The 15,598-nt window shown below is 42.3% G+C and overlaps 1 protein-coding gene across 11 annotated transcripts in view; it reads left to right on the forward strand.

The window, feature by feature from the left end:
• Positions 1 to 15,598, forward strand: part of TANC2 (tetratricopeptide repeat, ankyrin repeat and coiled-coil containing 2) — a 290,476-nt gene that overhangs the window by 120,068 nt on the left and 154,810 nt on the right. For 6 of the 11 annotated variants that reach the window (XM_074891795.1, XM_074891797.1, XM_074891798.1 and 3 more), the window contains 2 exons: positions 6,752 to 6,823; positions 12,420 to 12,599. In XM_074891795.1, coding sequence (XP_074747896.1) covers positions 6,752 to 6,823; positions 12,420 to 12,599 — 252 coding nt within the window. Of the gene's footprint in view, positions 1 to 582; positions 595 to 6,751; positions 6,824 to 12,419; positions 12,600 to 15,598 lie in introns of those variants that run through there. The other 5 variants (XM_074891800.1, XM_074891802.1, XM_074891804.1 and 2 more) reach the window with 3 other exon arrangements.

Raw genomic sequence — 15,598 nt, forward strand, 5'->3', positions numbered from 1 at the left:
ACTAATTTTAGTACAATAGTAATTTTTGTATTTGCTGAAGCAGAAGGCCCCCTCACAAACTAAATAATCAGGAAGAATTGTTGATGGAAATAACTCTTTTAAGTACCAGACTTGGTCCGCTCTTCCCTCTTGCTCCGTCTGGGTACGTTTTGCCTCTTTCCAGGCACAGATCCCCCCTGGGAGAGCAGCAGGCGGCTGCGTTTGGCACATGTCATTCCTTAGCCTGGCTGGAATCCATCGGGATAGCTGAGAGCAAGATTTGCAGCTCCCTCTCCTACACTGGGCTGAGCTGCTGCGGGCTCCGGGGACAGGACCCAGGCTGCCGACCACAGCACCGATGCCGTGAGGTCCTGGGACCACGCCGGCTGCCGTCACCGCACGCTTTGATCCGCCGTGCTTTCACCCCCTGGGGCAGTTTGATTTTTATTTATTTTTTAATTTCTTTTTTCCTGTTGCCTGTATTTTGGGAGCACGATGGGAGTTGGGAGCCACACCGCCTTACGTTGTTCTGTGCACAAGGCAGCCCTTTCCTTCCGCAGGGATGCCAGGCTGGGCTGGAATCAGATCACTTTCTGACTGCTGGACTGGCTTTGTGTGAGTCTTCTGTGTTTTCCAAATGCAATTTTGATAGGATGCAGATTGCACGTATTGATTTATAAGCTATTATAGCGTGTGCTCTGTCAGTTGCTGTTAGAGCAACGGCACATCTAATGCAGTCAGTTCTTGCAGCAGATTTCCCAGCATGCGTAAAGCAGGCTGACCCACCCTTTTATTTTTCTGCGTTAAAAACTGCTTTGTCAGATAAAAGAACTGGGAAGACGTTTAGTCACATTGTGTGTTTTAGACGCTCTTTTAATTAAATAGGGGAACATTGAGCTGCTGGCACTTTATTTTATTTAAACCTTGTCGTCTTTGCCTTTAGTGTGAACACCTGGCAGCGAGGTGATGCTGAAGGTGCTGCGTTACTTGCTGACATCAGATCGTGGTGTTGCAGATGCATCTCGCTCATATTTGCAGACCGGGCTTACTAATTGTGATGCAGTGCTTTGTGCAGTGGATTTATTTAGTCTCAGGTCTCAGCAACCCTCGGGGTTTTCTTTTCCCCTCCGGGAGTGGTCCGTTCAAAGAATACAGTTGTTCTGTGTATTGGGGAGGATTTGTTGTGTCACTGGTTTTAAATGGAGAACTGGTCAGAAGGGGGGGGTGACACAGACAAAAGCAGCGAGGAAGAACGGGAAGCAGGCGTTTCTCAGACCCATTGGTAGTAGGAGAGACTGCTTTTCTGAAGCTGTTACTAAACATGATTGCTGAGATTACTTAATCTCTTTGTAACTGAGAGAAAGAATTAATAGCTATTACTATTTGCTGTATGCTTGCCACATAATCAGCCGCTTGGACGGCCCTCTTTGGATTTCTGACCCCAGTTTCTGTCTAATATCCCAGTTGGAGGGGTGTTAGATGCTGATGAGACAGCATCTTTCTGAAATTAAAACAATGTGTAGATCTTAATGAACTTTCTTAACACTGAGATACTGAAAAATTAAAAATCACAAAAGTTTTCCTCCCTCTCATTGCTAGATACAAGAGACTATGGATTACTGAGTCAATATTTTACTATGTCATTCGCTTCCCTTGTGGCATTTGCAAAAAACAACTATTTTCTGTTTCTCATGGCAACTTCTGTAGAAGCTCCTTAACCAGGTTTATCTCGGTTTGTTCTGATCTTTATTTTAAATTAACACAGATATCTATGTTTTCTAGCAATGATTTCACAACCAATTTACTTTTGGTGACCTCTTTCAGATGTTGCATCTGAGGCTTTGTCAATAAATGTGACAGTCATTACAGCAGCTGAGTTGATGGCACTTCCATGAGTGATACCGTCTGCAAACTATTATCCAAATAGTAGCTCATGCCTGTAAATAATAGGCATCGCTAAAGCAAATGCTAACAACTACCTAAAATCATGCATAAGTAAAATAACTAACAGTATTGTTGGAACGACAGTCCTGATATGCACACAGGGGTGAGCGCTCTCCAGACTGTAAACTCAAGCACTCAGAAGTTCGAAAACCTGAGAATTAATGTTCCCTTAGCAACAGTAATTTGCCTCTTTTTTTGCATGTATATTAAGATAACTCTTTAATTATGTATGGTATTGTTCCCTAGTAACCTTGCTTCTCCACTGCGGGGAATGGAGTATGCTCAAAATTTTGATTTGTAGCAAAGAGAGGAAAAAATTAAATAGTTCAATCGTTCAACTCTTAACTGCGGGCTGTTTCTTATCTTCCTGCAGTTCTCTGCCTTTTCACCATGCATTTAAATTCTACAGGTACCAGCCTTCTCCACTGCCCAGAATTGATTTGTTTGTATTTTTTTATATTTTATTGCAAGTATTCATCATTTCACAATTCCTGCCTGCAAGGGAGAAGGTGCCTGCTCTGCCCTGGAGGGTCTGTCCTGACTGGATCAGCCTGCGGGAGGCTTTGTGATTTCTGCTGCTTTTACTTGAATATCCAGGGCACAGGAGATGGGAGGGTGGGTGGTCCACAGGGTAGAGGGTAAAGGGCTTCCTGAAACAGCCCCTAGCCTGGCTGCCTCCTGTTAGTACAGCGAGCCTGGGGTTTTCTGTACACATGATAAGTGTGCATGCACATGCACTTCTGCACGCTTGTGAGAGGGACAGCTTTACACCGGCTGTGCTGCTTCTCAAAATATTCCTCATTAAAAGCCACTGAGTGGTTTTGAGAATGCCCGTTAGATTGTGCTGTGTTTCACCCAAGCTGCAGCCTTTGCTGCAAGTTCTCCAGATGCAGCAGCACGGGGTGAGCACCAGCTGAAGACGTGATACGTGCTGCGTCGTCAGATTTCTTTATTACTTTCCCACCCTCCTTAATTGATTCAGAAAGTTAATTTACTGTGATCTTTCTCATCTCCATAATACATTGTGTAACTTGCAAACTACCTGAGAAATCTGTCTCAGACTGAATCCTGTGCAGCAGTTCTTCTTCTCAAACCCAATGGCTTTGGCAGCAGCTTGTCACCATTTTGCATCCCGCCGTTGAGTGTTGAAGAGCGTTAGAGAGCAGGAGCACCGAGTCTGCAGGCCCTCAGCCCTGCTCCCTTGGGCAATGCTTGTTCTCAAAGCACAAGTACTGGTTGTGTTACATCCAAGTGACTGTACAGGAGAGATCCTGTCCTTCCAAGTCATCTTAAATAGATTAATTCTTACTTAGGCATGACGTATTCCAGCAGTACTGCTGCTGGTGGTTGGTGATATTAGGGATATGGTGTAGTTGAGAATGATCAGTGTGAGGTTAATGGTTGGACTAGATGATCTTCAAGGTCTTTTCCAACCGAGATGATTCTGTATTGTATCTGTTTAAGGTCCCATCACGTATTTTGTAAGTTTACTGCACTTAGAAAATTTCTGCTTCACTTCAGTAGCGAAGCTGACTTCTGAGAGACCAAACCCTATTCGTTCTGGGCTAAAAGCTAACAGTTTTTTTTTCTTTTAAAACAAAGAACATGCTTGTCTTGTAAGATTTATTCCATTGTAGAAAATCCAAGTAGGATTTAGATTCCCAGTAAATCTATTGGGTAAAAGACTTCTGTCCTCCAAACAGCAGCTTGCTTTTCCTCCCTACCAAAAATGGTGTCAAGGAAAAGTCTTGTTGCTCCTGTTAATGGGGGAACCAAATTTTGGAAGAGCTGCACGCCAGTTGTGATAAAATGCAGGTTCATGCTTTGGTACTCCGGTTTCCCTGTTGCACCTCATGCCATAAAAGCGAGAGATGTTCCCTGTTCTCAGTCGCCAGTCCAACAGCGGGTGGTGGTGGCTCTTGTTGCTGAGAGCAGTTACAGGTTCCAGGAGAATGATGTTTTATTTTTCACTAATATTCTGAATGCAGGGGGTAGGTGGTGGATCAAGTTTGTCTGAATCAAGCAGGTCTGATGCAGGTGGGAATGTAAACCTGGCCGGGTGAGGAGGGAAGAGCTTCAGAGATCTGCAGGAGTCAGAATGAGGCTTAAATAAATCAAAACCATGCTGAGGATATGAGGGCAAGATGTATTTTTAAAAGAACCGAGTTATATGGAAAGAAAAAAGTAATTAGAGTGAGCATGGGTTCATACTTGGTCAGGTCCTTCATCTCCAGAATTCATCCCACCCAGCAACGTTGATCGGAGAGGTCGGGCGTCCCTTACCATGCTATTACGGTATAAGCCCAATTTAGTCTTTAAAGTCCTTTATCAGTTTTTTTTCCAAACTTTCAAAACTTTTCCATCTCTGTCAGGCATATATCAAGAGTTTTTGGGTATTATGTAGATCCTTGAGATGAATTAGAATAAGGGCATTTCAAAGTTAATTTGGAACATCTGTTTATGATGGTGAAACTATTATTAACATAACGAAATATTAGCTGCCTTTGGTGTTCAAAAGTATTTAACTGAAACGAGAGTTAAGCTGTTGTCTAAATCTTACTGCGAAGCACTGTGGAAAAAGTTACTCTATGAGTTCAAGAAAAACTTACAAACCAGTTTCATGTCACCAGACATTCCTTCGTTTTACCATAGTTTTAAAAACAAAAATTGCGTTAGATTTTGAAGTATTATTTCAGAGGGTTTTTTTGAAATGTAATTTAACCCGACTGTGTTGTATCTCCCTGTCCATGGGGACCTCCTGGGTTATTCTCGTGGCAGGACGAGGCGGCGTGGTCTGTCTCTGCCACGTAACCAGCCCTTTGCCTGGGTGCTCTCCTGCGAGGTCTCATCCTGCAGCATCTCCTCCGTTAGAGCCCACCTCCATCAACACCAGCCCAGCCTCTTGCCAGCTCCGTACCAGTGGGGAAACGTTTGCCAGGACCCGCCTGTGGATTATCTGGACTGTCCTGGCAAGGTGTTCATTTAGTGTCGCTCACAATAACGATACAAAAAACCCCACTGAGTTTGTCTTTTGATGATGACTATACGGCTTTTGATAAATACGGGGGTTTACTCCTCATTTTAGTACTGTGACTTTCTGTTTGTAACCTTTGTCTTTTGAAACTTCCAATCCCTATAATTATCTCGTATTGTGTATTTACATTTGGAACTCAAAGGTTTTTTTGTTCATAACTTAGAGGCTGTCCATGTGGGCTCGTAGCCAGGGGCCTTTAGTAATGATGATTATATCTGTATGCAAAGCAGTGTTCAAAACCAACATTGTGTATTACAAGTGAAAATACAGAGATAGTGATCTATTAATACTCTTTTATGCCAGCCGGATTGCAGGAGGGCTCAATGCAACTAATCCCAAGAGGGTATCTCCAGGCTAATAAAGGCTCCTGTGAACACGTCAAAATTCCAGTCCTGTTTGCAATGTCACATCCTTCGTGCAACCAGAACAGAAACGTGAGCAGGGAAAATGTCGTGGTCTGTGGCCTCCTTGACACCTGGCAGTTGTGATGGCTTGTTGGGGCGTGAGCAGTTGATAGAAAATCAGGGATTTCTAGGCTGCTCTGGCTGGCTTTTGGAGGCTGACCTTTCCGTGCAGCTGTTGTGTGAGCAGGGAGAAATGCAAAGGTGACAGAAAATTGCCTTGCTGGCCTGATTCAGGGAAACTGAGAGCTGGAAGGGTTTAGCCAAGGGAAGAGGAAAGAAAAAACCTCTCCGTGGCCTGGGCTGTGGTCCTGCCTTTTTGGGGGTGGGGGTAGACTTAAATTTTCAGTCACCTTACCAGTTCTGCTGTTGTGCTCTGATACACAACTTACCTTTCAAGCCACGGTAGCGATGTAACTCACATGTAATGAGTTGATAAAGTTGAATTTATGGTGTAGCAGGGCTGGCCAACAAATAACTTTGGGGATATATATAGATATAAACATATCAGAGTGCAGCTGCTTTTAGTATTACAAATGCTAAAATCGACTATTGAGTTTTTAAACAGCTATTTAAGAATTCAGTTATTTCAAACCTACTTTTAAAGATTCTAAAAGCTTTTCCTTCCCCTGCCATAAGGTATAATAACTGCTGAAATACATCCTGCATTTTAAATGCCTGGTTTTGCTTTTTCACAATCTGCATAGCTAGACTTATTTTTGCTTTCAGCTGGCATAAACCCTGTGTACTCAAGCATCTATATTGATGTGCATATCTATTGTTTCTAATCTGGTCAGTTGATCAATGAAGAGCAGCGTGTAATTAATTGTATAATATTGTACACAATGTCCCACTCTACATTTATCCAGATGGATTTGTTATTTGTTAACTATAGCTGCTTTCCTAAACAGTTTCAAGAGGATAGAATGAGAGTGGTTTTGTTCTTCCCAGCCATCCCATTTTTTAGCTGACAAATAATTTTAAAGGGAAACAATTTCAAAGAATATTCTTTTTTTAAAAAACTTTTTTCTGGATCTCTTTCTTCAGGATGTTTAATATTTTTTTTTATATTTTGATACAAAGGTCCAAAGTGAAGGAGCTAATTGAAGATGCACAGTTTGGTTACTATGTCATTCGAATGTCTGTGGGGTCAGTAGGAGAAATTAAAAGCCTGCTTGTATCCTGAGGACCTCACAGATTTCGTTTGCACTGAGCTGGGGAGGAACTGGAAGGAACAGCAAAGGACTCAGCAGTTTGCCCCAGTTTCAGTCTGCAAGAGGGACCTTTTGTTCTGCTGTTCCTACAAGATAGGTGATGGTACTCAAGGAAAAGTTGCATCTGCCTGACCTGTCCACTATGATGTTCTACTTCTGCTGTTTTGGTTCTCATGCAGATGGAGGGAACGAGGAGCCACCAGACCGAAGACAGGCAAGTGTAGACTCCCGTCAGAGCCGATCTGGGCAAGGTAAACCTTAGTGTTGTTCTGCCTCAGTGACTCGTTTCTCATTTGTTCACCTTTTATATACACATTCTGTGTTTTTAATAAGACTATGTAATCTTACAGAGTTTTGTAACCATCGTTACTATCCGCATAGCTACAAATTTACTAATATTCACAAACCAGAGTATCTTTGCATAGTTTGAAGGAGTTTAGACTAATTCACGGTGTAGCACAGGTACCTGTAGAGTGTGTGGCGTCTCCATTTCGCAGACGGAGGGACGGAGCCTTACACAAGGGTGGTGTTTGGAGCTGGTGGTGTAAGAAGTCTTCAGCACATACCAGCACAAGTCAACAGGCCACTCAGTGACCGCTTGCCTTGCCCCCTGACTGAAAAGAGGAGAACCCTGCAGGTTCTCAATAACGGGGTTATCCTTCCCTGAGCCCCGTGATGTGATGGAGAGGGGACCTGTGCGTCCCTGCCTGCGGGCTGAGCAGCGCCTGTTACATCTTCTGCTTTGTTTTGTTTCATCCTACGGGAACAGGGCAAAAGGTCCTAGGAAGAGAGTAGTAAAAATAGTTTTCATATTATTTAACTAATGATTCTACAAACTCTTTTGTTCAGTATCCATCATTCACAATAGGCTTGGTGGTTAAAACCACCACTGGAGCCGTTTAATAGGGATTTCTGTCGCTGACAGCAGCGGCTCTTAGATCTGTGCTGGCTTATATGTCCTTTGAAGTAGCTTACTTAAAGTTTTAAGCTCATTTGTGAGCATTGTGAAAATGCTGGTATTTTCACACAGCTCTTGAGACTAAGAAGCATTTTTTGGAAGCATGGTTCTAGTAGGTGCTATGTGCATTGACTTATTTTCTCTCTGGGATTGCAGCAATAATTTTCCTTTCATTTAGGTTCAAGTCTGTTGTTGTCATGGTGTCCTAATGACTTATTATGGAGACATTTTCTCCAGAGCATTGTTCTTTTTTGGCAGTATTCCAGTGTTGCCCGGATGAAATTATTGCAAGTGATTGAAGCCTGCGATCAGAATTAGGGAGATCGGAGTTTAGAGTTAAAACCCTGAAGGCCTGTGAAATGTCAGCAGCTGAAACTGCTCTGTTAACATAGGATCATTTTATTATGACTTTAAAATTTATTATTTTAAAATTTATTATTTTAAATTTTCTTATTTTAAAATAGAAGAGTTAGAAAAAAATTAGGTGGGAACAAGGGAATTTCTATCTGCACATACCCCATGACAGCTTGCATACAAGTAGCATTTCTGTGCTTGGAGAATACAGAATGAATGGTTGCTCTTTTCCAGACACTGCTAGCTCAGATAAAGTTGCTGTTGTGTTACTTCTGGAGGCTGAGCCTTGCCCGCGTTCTCTGCCGTCAGTCCCTGTGATGTCCTTTCATTTGTCTGGGTTTTGTCCGTTGTTACAAGATACAGCAGCTCAGATGCAGCTGCTGATGGGAGTTGCCTGCTGGGTTTCCGTACGCTTGGTTCAAACACTCTGTTCTCTCAGGTTACATTTCAGCCTATTTATTCAGCATCTCTGCTGCTGTGGAAAAGTACCACTTTTGGGCAGAGGTCATGGGGCTTTTTTTTTTTTTGCAAATAATTACTCGCCAAAGAGTGACCAACCTGTATCTGTTTGCCTCAATGAGTATGACTAGAATTTGCAGTAGCTCGCAAGAAGTTACAGCATGAGAGGGAGTAGAGGGTGAAACAGGTAAAGAAATACTTCCAACTTCTTGGAGAAACAAGCTTCTGCACTAAGTATTTTCATTTGTATCAATGGATGCGATTGCAGACGCAGGCTTTCTACAGTGTAGAAGCCGCCTCTTTGCTCCATAAATGTATCATCTTGAACTTTGCCCTGTTCTGTGTCCGTAAGCTGCTATCTGTCTCCACGTTAACAAACATTTTTCATAATGATGGGTTGAGGGTTTTTATTATGCTTAGATAAACCAGCCAACTGAAATGAGGTGGTTGTCTTACTTGTGTTTAAATTTCCATGCTGCTATGTGTGATGCCCAAGTATTACAGCTGTTTATAAAGCTTTATTATCTTGGAATACTTGAAGAAATAGTTTATTAGTTCAAATATGCACTTTGCAGTAACACTTTATTTAAATATATTTTACAGACAAACTGTCAGTTACAGTTCAGCCATGAATGATCCCTAATTTGAGGGTTTGATAAACCCAATATTCTTTGGGAGTGTTTCAGCTACCTTGTTGGCGTGTTTGTTTACTCTGGCAAGGACGAGAGAAAAATTTTGACATCTGTGGAATGAAAATAGTACATTGTGGATATTTTGTGAGTTCGCTTGGTTTGTTGTAAAGCGTTTGAATTTTAGGAGGGAAAATACTCCTGAAAACTTTGCAGAGGTATCATTACTTCTATTTCTATGTAAGATACTGGCCCCAGTTGCCCTCAGTTTTCCGTAAAGGTTGGTCAGAGATACTGGGAACTTCCACCATAATAACCAGTGAAACGCACCGAGACTTTTAGGTCTTTCCCAGACTTTAAGTTGCAGAAGATGCCTAGTGTTTATACTTCCCTCAAACCCCAAAATCTAGCCTGAGGAAATTTGAACTTTGTTTTTAAGAATCAAAATCAATGATGGCAAATAATTTTTTCGTGTCTGGCGCCAAATGTGTTTTGAAAAAACATCGTAGCTTTTTTCTGCCAGTGCCAAGGCCGATTTTGGCACTGATGCCAATTTGCCTTTCCTGGCACTCACAGGTGATTATGAATAGGTTTGCAGAGTCAGCAGAAGTGTTCAGCTCACAATAACCCTGGAAACAGCGAGGTCCTTGGTCAGCTTATGTCAAGTAAGCTATTCATGGAGCCAGTAATTACAATTGGCAGTGCACAGCTGGAAGAAGTCAATTTTTTTTTTTGCTATATTAGCAGCATGCTATCAAATTATGCCCTCCTGGAAAAATTGTGCCCAACTGCACTAACAGAGCCACTGCATCTTTTGGATGATTACAGGAAAAACTTAGAAACAAGATCTCTACAAGAACTTTGTACAGTAGGGCTGATGGTTGGACTCGATGACCCCAAGGGTCTTTTCCAACCTGAATGATTCTGTGATCATCAAACTTGGGATTTCGAGCTCTGCTGAGCACAGCACTGTCCCGTGTGTTGTGTGTGTGCCAGACCTGGGCTTGCTCTCCAGAGCACGTGTGTCTCCAACATACCTCCAGTGTCCCGTCTGCCTGATGTGCTGCGTGATGTCCGGTGGAAGGAGCTCCGAGGCACGGCCGTGTGTCCTCCTCTGAAGCTGTGCTCGTTGTGTGTAGCTCGGGTGTGTGTCAGATGGGAGCCCCCGGGGCAGTGCTCGGCTGGCTGACCGGCGGTGGGTGCAGCGGAGCTGCTGATCACCCTCAACTCCCTTGGTAGTCCACGGAGAGGTGATGGATGGAGTCAGGGGAGTGTCCGGGCTGAGATTCTTCTCTTCCTGAAGCAGAACCCTAAAATGTGTCATTAGATGGGTCCTGTCCCAAACTCCCTGCCTTCTAGAAGCACTTCTAGACAGCTTGCTTGGATGTAGACACCTCTTTTGGGGACACCAAAATTACATGAGAGGAACGTGGCTTTAGCACACCAAAGTACTGCCGGTGTGCGTGGCTGAAGAGGACTGATGAAACACTTTGGAGATGACTGTAAGCACGGAGTGGATGTCTGTAAGGAAGCAGTGGTGATGGTAGGTGGGTCACAGCGGCACACGGCCACCTCACTTGGCCAGTCTCAGGTTGAGAAGCAAGACTGAGCCGCTGCTGACGTACAAGTGGTGGTAACTGCAGGGGAAAGGTGGTAAGGCACTAATTCTAGTTTTCACTGACTATAGCCAGATATTTTTTTATATATATACACACACACATATATATAAGGCATGATATTGTCAGCAACAGCATCTTTTAATACAGAAAAAAACAAGAATAACAATGATCTGTTCCCCCTTAAAGGGATGTACTCCGTCAGAGCGTTGTGTGCACACTTAATTAAAGCAGCATGAAATGAATAGAAAAACATCAGTGTCTGGCTCATAGTTTGTGGCAGTAATGACAGTCTCTGATGAATAAAACATACCAAACTGCAGCTTACTTACTAGAGCATACAGAAATTAAAGAAAATCACCTCTGTAAGGATTAGACTTTGAATATATGTTCAGTAAACTACTGTAAATGTGGCAAGTGTTCATTCAGTAAGCAAGACAGTAAAAGTCATATTTTGTCAAAACAGTGTATGTGTAAAGTGTGTTAGTGTTTGTTTTGGTTTCTTGTAGAGAATGATACAAAAATGCTGAGAGATGTTCCTGAAAGCTGGCATCAGTAATAGATGGATTTTAGCCACAAATGATACTACCTCTCAGTACCCTTCAGGAACTTGTCCAAGGTTTTTGACAGTTATTTCAGTATGGGTTTTTCCTCTGATCATAAATAATATGTTGGGTTGTCCACACTGTCCTTTGGCTGTCCAGAATGGAGTTAGTCCATCGTCTCCTCTGGAGTATCACGTATTTGAGGCATTTACCCTTTTGTTTTCTCCCCACTTTTGTCTGCCTGCCCTTCTGCCAGGAGCTGCGTTTTCTCTTTTAAACATACTCTTGCAAGCCATTGAGAACCACACAGCTGTCCAGTGGAAATCAAATAATAAATGTCTTTATGGAGGAAAAACATCAGCAGGCACTAAAAGCTAGAGTCCATCTCCTAAAGGTGTGGCAGGAGTGTAATCTTCTTACATTATCTGTCATGAAATATTAACATTAACAGTTTTAAGTTGGTTTTGCAGATGAATTGTTAGTTGTCTGCGTTAGGTGACTGACTAGAGGTGGAGACCCAAATGTCCTTGAGCAGAGGTCTCCGTATGCTACAGCTAAGGGGAGGAACCTTACAGCTCCCAACTCTTGCTGATCTGGAGCACCTGCCCTTCATTTGTCATTAATAGTTATTGCAACAATTAGCAGTATGTGCCTTTATTGTTCTATCTCCATTTGTTATCATGTTATTTGGTGTCTTCCATGTGGGTCTGTAGTGATGCGACCCCCATACAGGCTTTGTGTGGCTCTGGGAGCTTCTGTGTGTTTGTTGGGGGAGAGTTGGAGCTGCTGGCTGCTTTCAGCAGCTTTTGTGCTTCAGTTTTGTTTTGGGTTTTTTTTTTTTAGGCTAAAGGTCCTTGTGTTGAAATCTAATTTGACTGGAAGGTTTTTTTATTAGAAATCCTCAATCTAAATGCACAAAAAACTATCAGTAAAAGGATGATTGCTTTGTCTGAATTATGTTTAAAACTGGTGACTCTAGGACTCTGAAAGGCAAATTAAAAAAAAGTGAAAGAAATTCTTCATGGTTATGCTGTTCATAATCTAAAGAGGTGTGCTGAGATGCTGCTTCAGAAATAAAATTTCTTCAGGGGAGGTGTCAAGACCGTGCAAGGTGACCACGAGAAAGCAGCCATCCCTGCTCCTTGCAGGACTGAGGGCTCCGTGCAGCAGGGTGGTTCTGCTGGCTGGGATCACCCGAGCCAGGCAGTCCTCTGTCTACGAATGATAAAAGCAGGAGACTCCCTTGTATTCTAACCTTTCCCTTTTTATTTTCATATTCCCATCAGGCACCTCCACAGAGAACGACTGTGCTTTTGAACCAGACTACGCTATTCCGCCACTCCCAGTGACCGAAGGTATGCAGCACATTCGGATTATGGAGGGCATGTCCCGCTCCCTTCCATCCTCCCCCTTACTCACACATCAGTCTATCAGTGTTCGGCTCCAACCTGTGAAGAAGTTAACTGGTAAGAACTTTAAATAAAGTTCAATGGGGCTTTTAAGGTCCGTTGGTGCAAAAATCTGTAAGAAAACGCTTTGAGCAAGCTTCTGTGTACAAGTCATCGTTTGTTTATTATAGCAGCTACTTTAGTCAAAACCAGGAACGGATTGGATTTCATGCTGACAGAGAAATCTTTCTATTCTGAAAATGATCTCTCTGTTTTACAAATATTCTCTAGTTTTCTGAGATATTTCTAGCAGAGTGTATTTCAGTTCCGCTTGGCATTGTGGTTTATGCACACTGAAGTGTTACAATAATTTTAAAGAACTTTATGCTAAAATTTCAAATGCTGAGAGAATACATCAGAAAAATTATAAGCTTATACAGCAAAGTGATTTTTTTCGTAGTTCATGCATATTTTTAAACTGTTTTGTTTATCTGATCTGCCGGGATTGTGGTTTGAACACCTAGAGATTTTAAAGCAGTTGGATTTTCGAAGCACTTGGCGTCTAACATCCATTTAACAGCCTGACATGGTGTTTCTACTGGTAACAGTTTTGAGAAACCTGCTTCTTGCCTGAAGTCTGACATCCCTCTGTGCCCATCTTTAAAAATGATCAGCCAGTGTACTGTGTTTGTACTGAGAGAAACCTCCAAAAACCATTTTTATCCAATATAATCTGACCTATGCTTACAAAAACGAGCTCTGATACACTTTGTACCTTTTGTTTTCCCTGCCCTCTGGTGAAAGGAGAGATTGAAAAGGGCAGGAGGAGGAGATTCCTGACTCCTGACAGAGTCCCTTTGCAGGATCTCATGGTGGTCTGAGCCCGTTCGGTAGCAGTGAAGCTCAAGAGGTGCAAGAGAATTAGGCAGAAGAAGATATATAAAAGGACATGAAAACAGTTTAAAAGAAAAGTTTCAGTGTCTTGCTCAGCCGTCCTCAAGATGAGTTTTCCATCACTAAGAACTTCTAAAGCGTGGCTGGAGTCCTGCCTTAAAATGTGAAGGCCTAAACCAACGTTTTAAGCAGAGAACGGCTGTGTAGTTCAGAGGCCGGTTCTTCAGGAGGGACGATGATGTGACACTTCGAGGATTTGTGAGGTTTTGTAGGTTTGGGGGTTTTTTTTGAAACACTCTCCTTTTTAAGAATATGCTTCAGTTTGCCATCCTGAGTCAGGGCTGTGCAGCTGGATGTTCAGAGCTCCTGTTTGTCCTTCGGCATTTCCTCCTCTGTTGCAGAACAGCTAAGAACACAACGTATTGTGCTTTACCAGAGTAGCTGCTAAAACAAGCTAGATTTTTAGAAGTTTGGGGTTTTTTCCTCCTGTCATGCCACATAGTAATAGGTAGGTGTGGCATCCACAACCTTCCTGCCATGAAAAGCATAGGTTGTGAAAAATGACAAAAATATATTAAAGTTATTTTTTCTTCTCACAGTATGTCTGTACTTGTTTAATTTATTGTGTAATGTATAGCTACTTTGTTCCTCCTTTTCCTGAATTTTCTCCTATGACTCTCACATTCATCCAGTTTCCTTTTGGTTTTTAGAGTTACTTGCAGGGGTTTTCTTCTTTGTTTTTGTGGCTTCCCTTGTAGAGGCAGGTAATACTAGCTAGTTCCATAGACCTTTTTTTTTTTTCAGTTAGGAAAGAATGAAAAGCATTATATTTTACAAATAGTTTAGGCCTTTGTAGTGTCTTTATCTTGTTCGTTACCCTTCTGTCCCCTTCTTTTGGCTATAATCCTTTGTGTTTATATGCTCTCCTGTTGTAGCTCTGAGTAACATTATATTCATGTATCTACTTGAACAGTTCATTACTCTTCTCTGAAATACTTGCAGAGGGTTTGAGCTGTAACCCATGGAAAGAGCAATTTTTCTTATACCCCTGCAGCTCCATTTCTCTAACAACCCCCACCCTGCTCAGCAAGCTGCCTTGGTGTAGGTCTGCTGGACTTCTGTCTTGTCAACAGAACGTAACCTCCTCCCGCTTCTCAAAATCACATCAATTCATCCTAGCAGATTAAGCTCCATGTATTTGTAATTATCTTTTTCCAGGTGGAAACAGATCAGACTCCATTTAGCTCTTAACTCAGAAAGCTTTTGTTGGATTTGGCAGGGCTGCTGTTTGGAGTGTCCCGCTAGTTCCTCAAAAGATCAGAGACTGGAGTTCCGGCAGTGGCTTTTGCAGGTAGTACTTCAAAGAAAGGAATGGTGGTTCATACAGACTTCAGGCGTTTGGGCAGCTCACTGAAACATGTGCCCAAACCCCAGTGAGGTGGTCTTGTAGAGCCATGCTGTAGACGTTCAGCTGGTGAAAACGCATATTCCTCTGTCAGTCTGGTTTGGACACTATGTGCAATGGAATCTAGACCTGAACAAGATGTGTACAAAACAGGATGACGTCAATAAAATGCTGATAATTGTTATTACACAAAAGCAAGAGAAGAAAAGTTTAGGCTCCTGGTTTTGTTCAGAGGTCCATTTTGGGGCCACACACAAAAATCTAATGGAAATTGATTGGGAAGTTGACTACGTCTGTCTTCTACTTGCATCCTTTTCCATCTGTTTTACATGTCCTGTTCCAGGCAGACCCACTCTGGTATAGCATGAAAACACGTGCTCGTGTTTTGCGTGTACGTGTCTTGATGGCTCCAGTGGAGCTCCCGATACACTTAGAATTCCAAGGGTGTTTCAGTGCGCTGGTGGATTAGCCTGATTTTTTAAATTATTAGTTTAATTTACTGTTGATACTGTAAAAGGAAGGTGTTTATTTTACATCCTCATGCAGTCATTATAGGAATTTGTTTGCTTTCATTAAGGGAACGTATAAAGGAACTGGGAAAGTAATGATTTCCGCTCTTTGTTATTCATAGTATTTATCACGTTTCTTCAACTATTCCTTATGGTCTGTCTCTTATATTTACTACTAATCTGAGATATTTAAAAAGCAAAAAAATCCCTCAGCAGCAGAAAGAGACGGCTGACCATTTACTATATTGGCAAATAAAAAGTTGATTGGT

Source organism: Strix uralensis, chromosome 22 (genome assembly GCF_047716275.1).
Source record: "Strix uralensis isolate ZFMK-TIS-50842 chromosome 22, bStrUra1, whole genome shotgun sequence".
Classification (NCBI taxonomy): Eukaryota; Metazoa; Chordata; class Aves; order Strigiformes; family Strigidae; genus Strix; species Strix uralensis.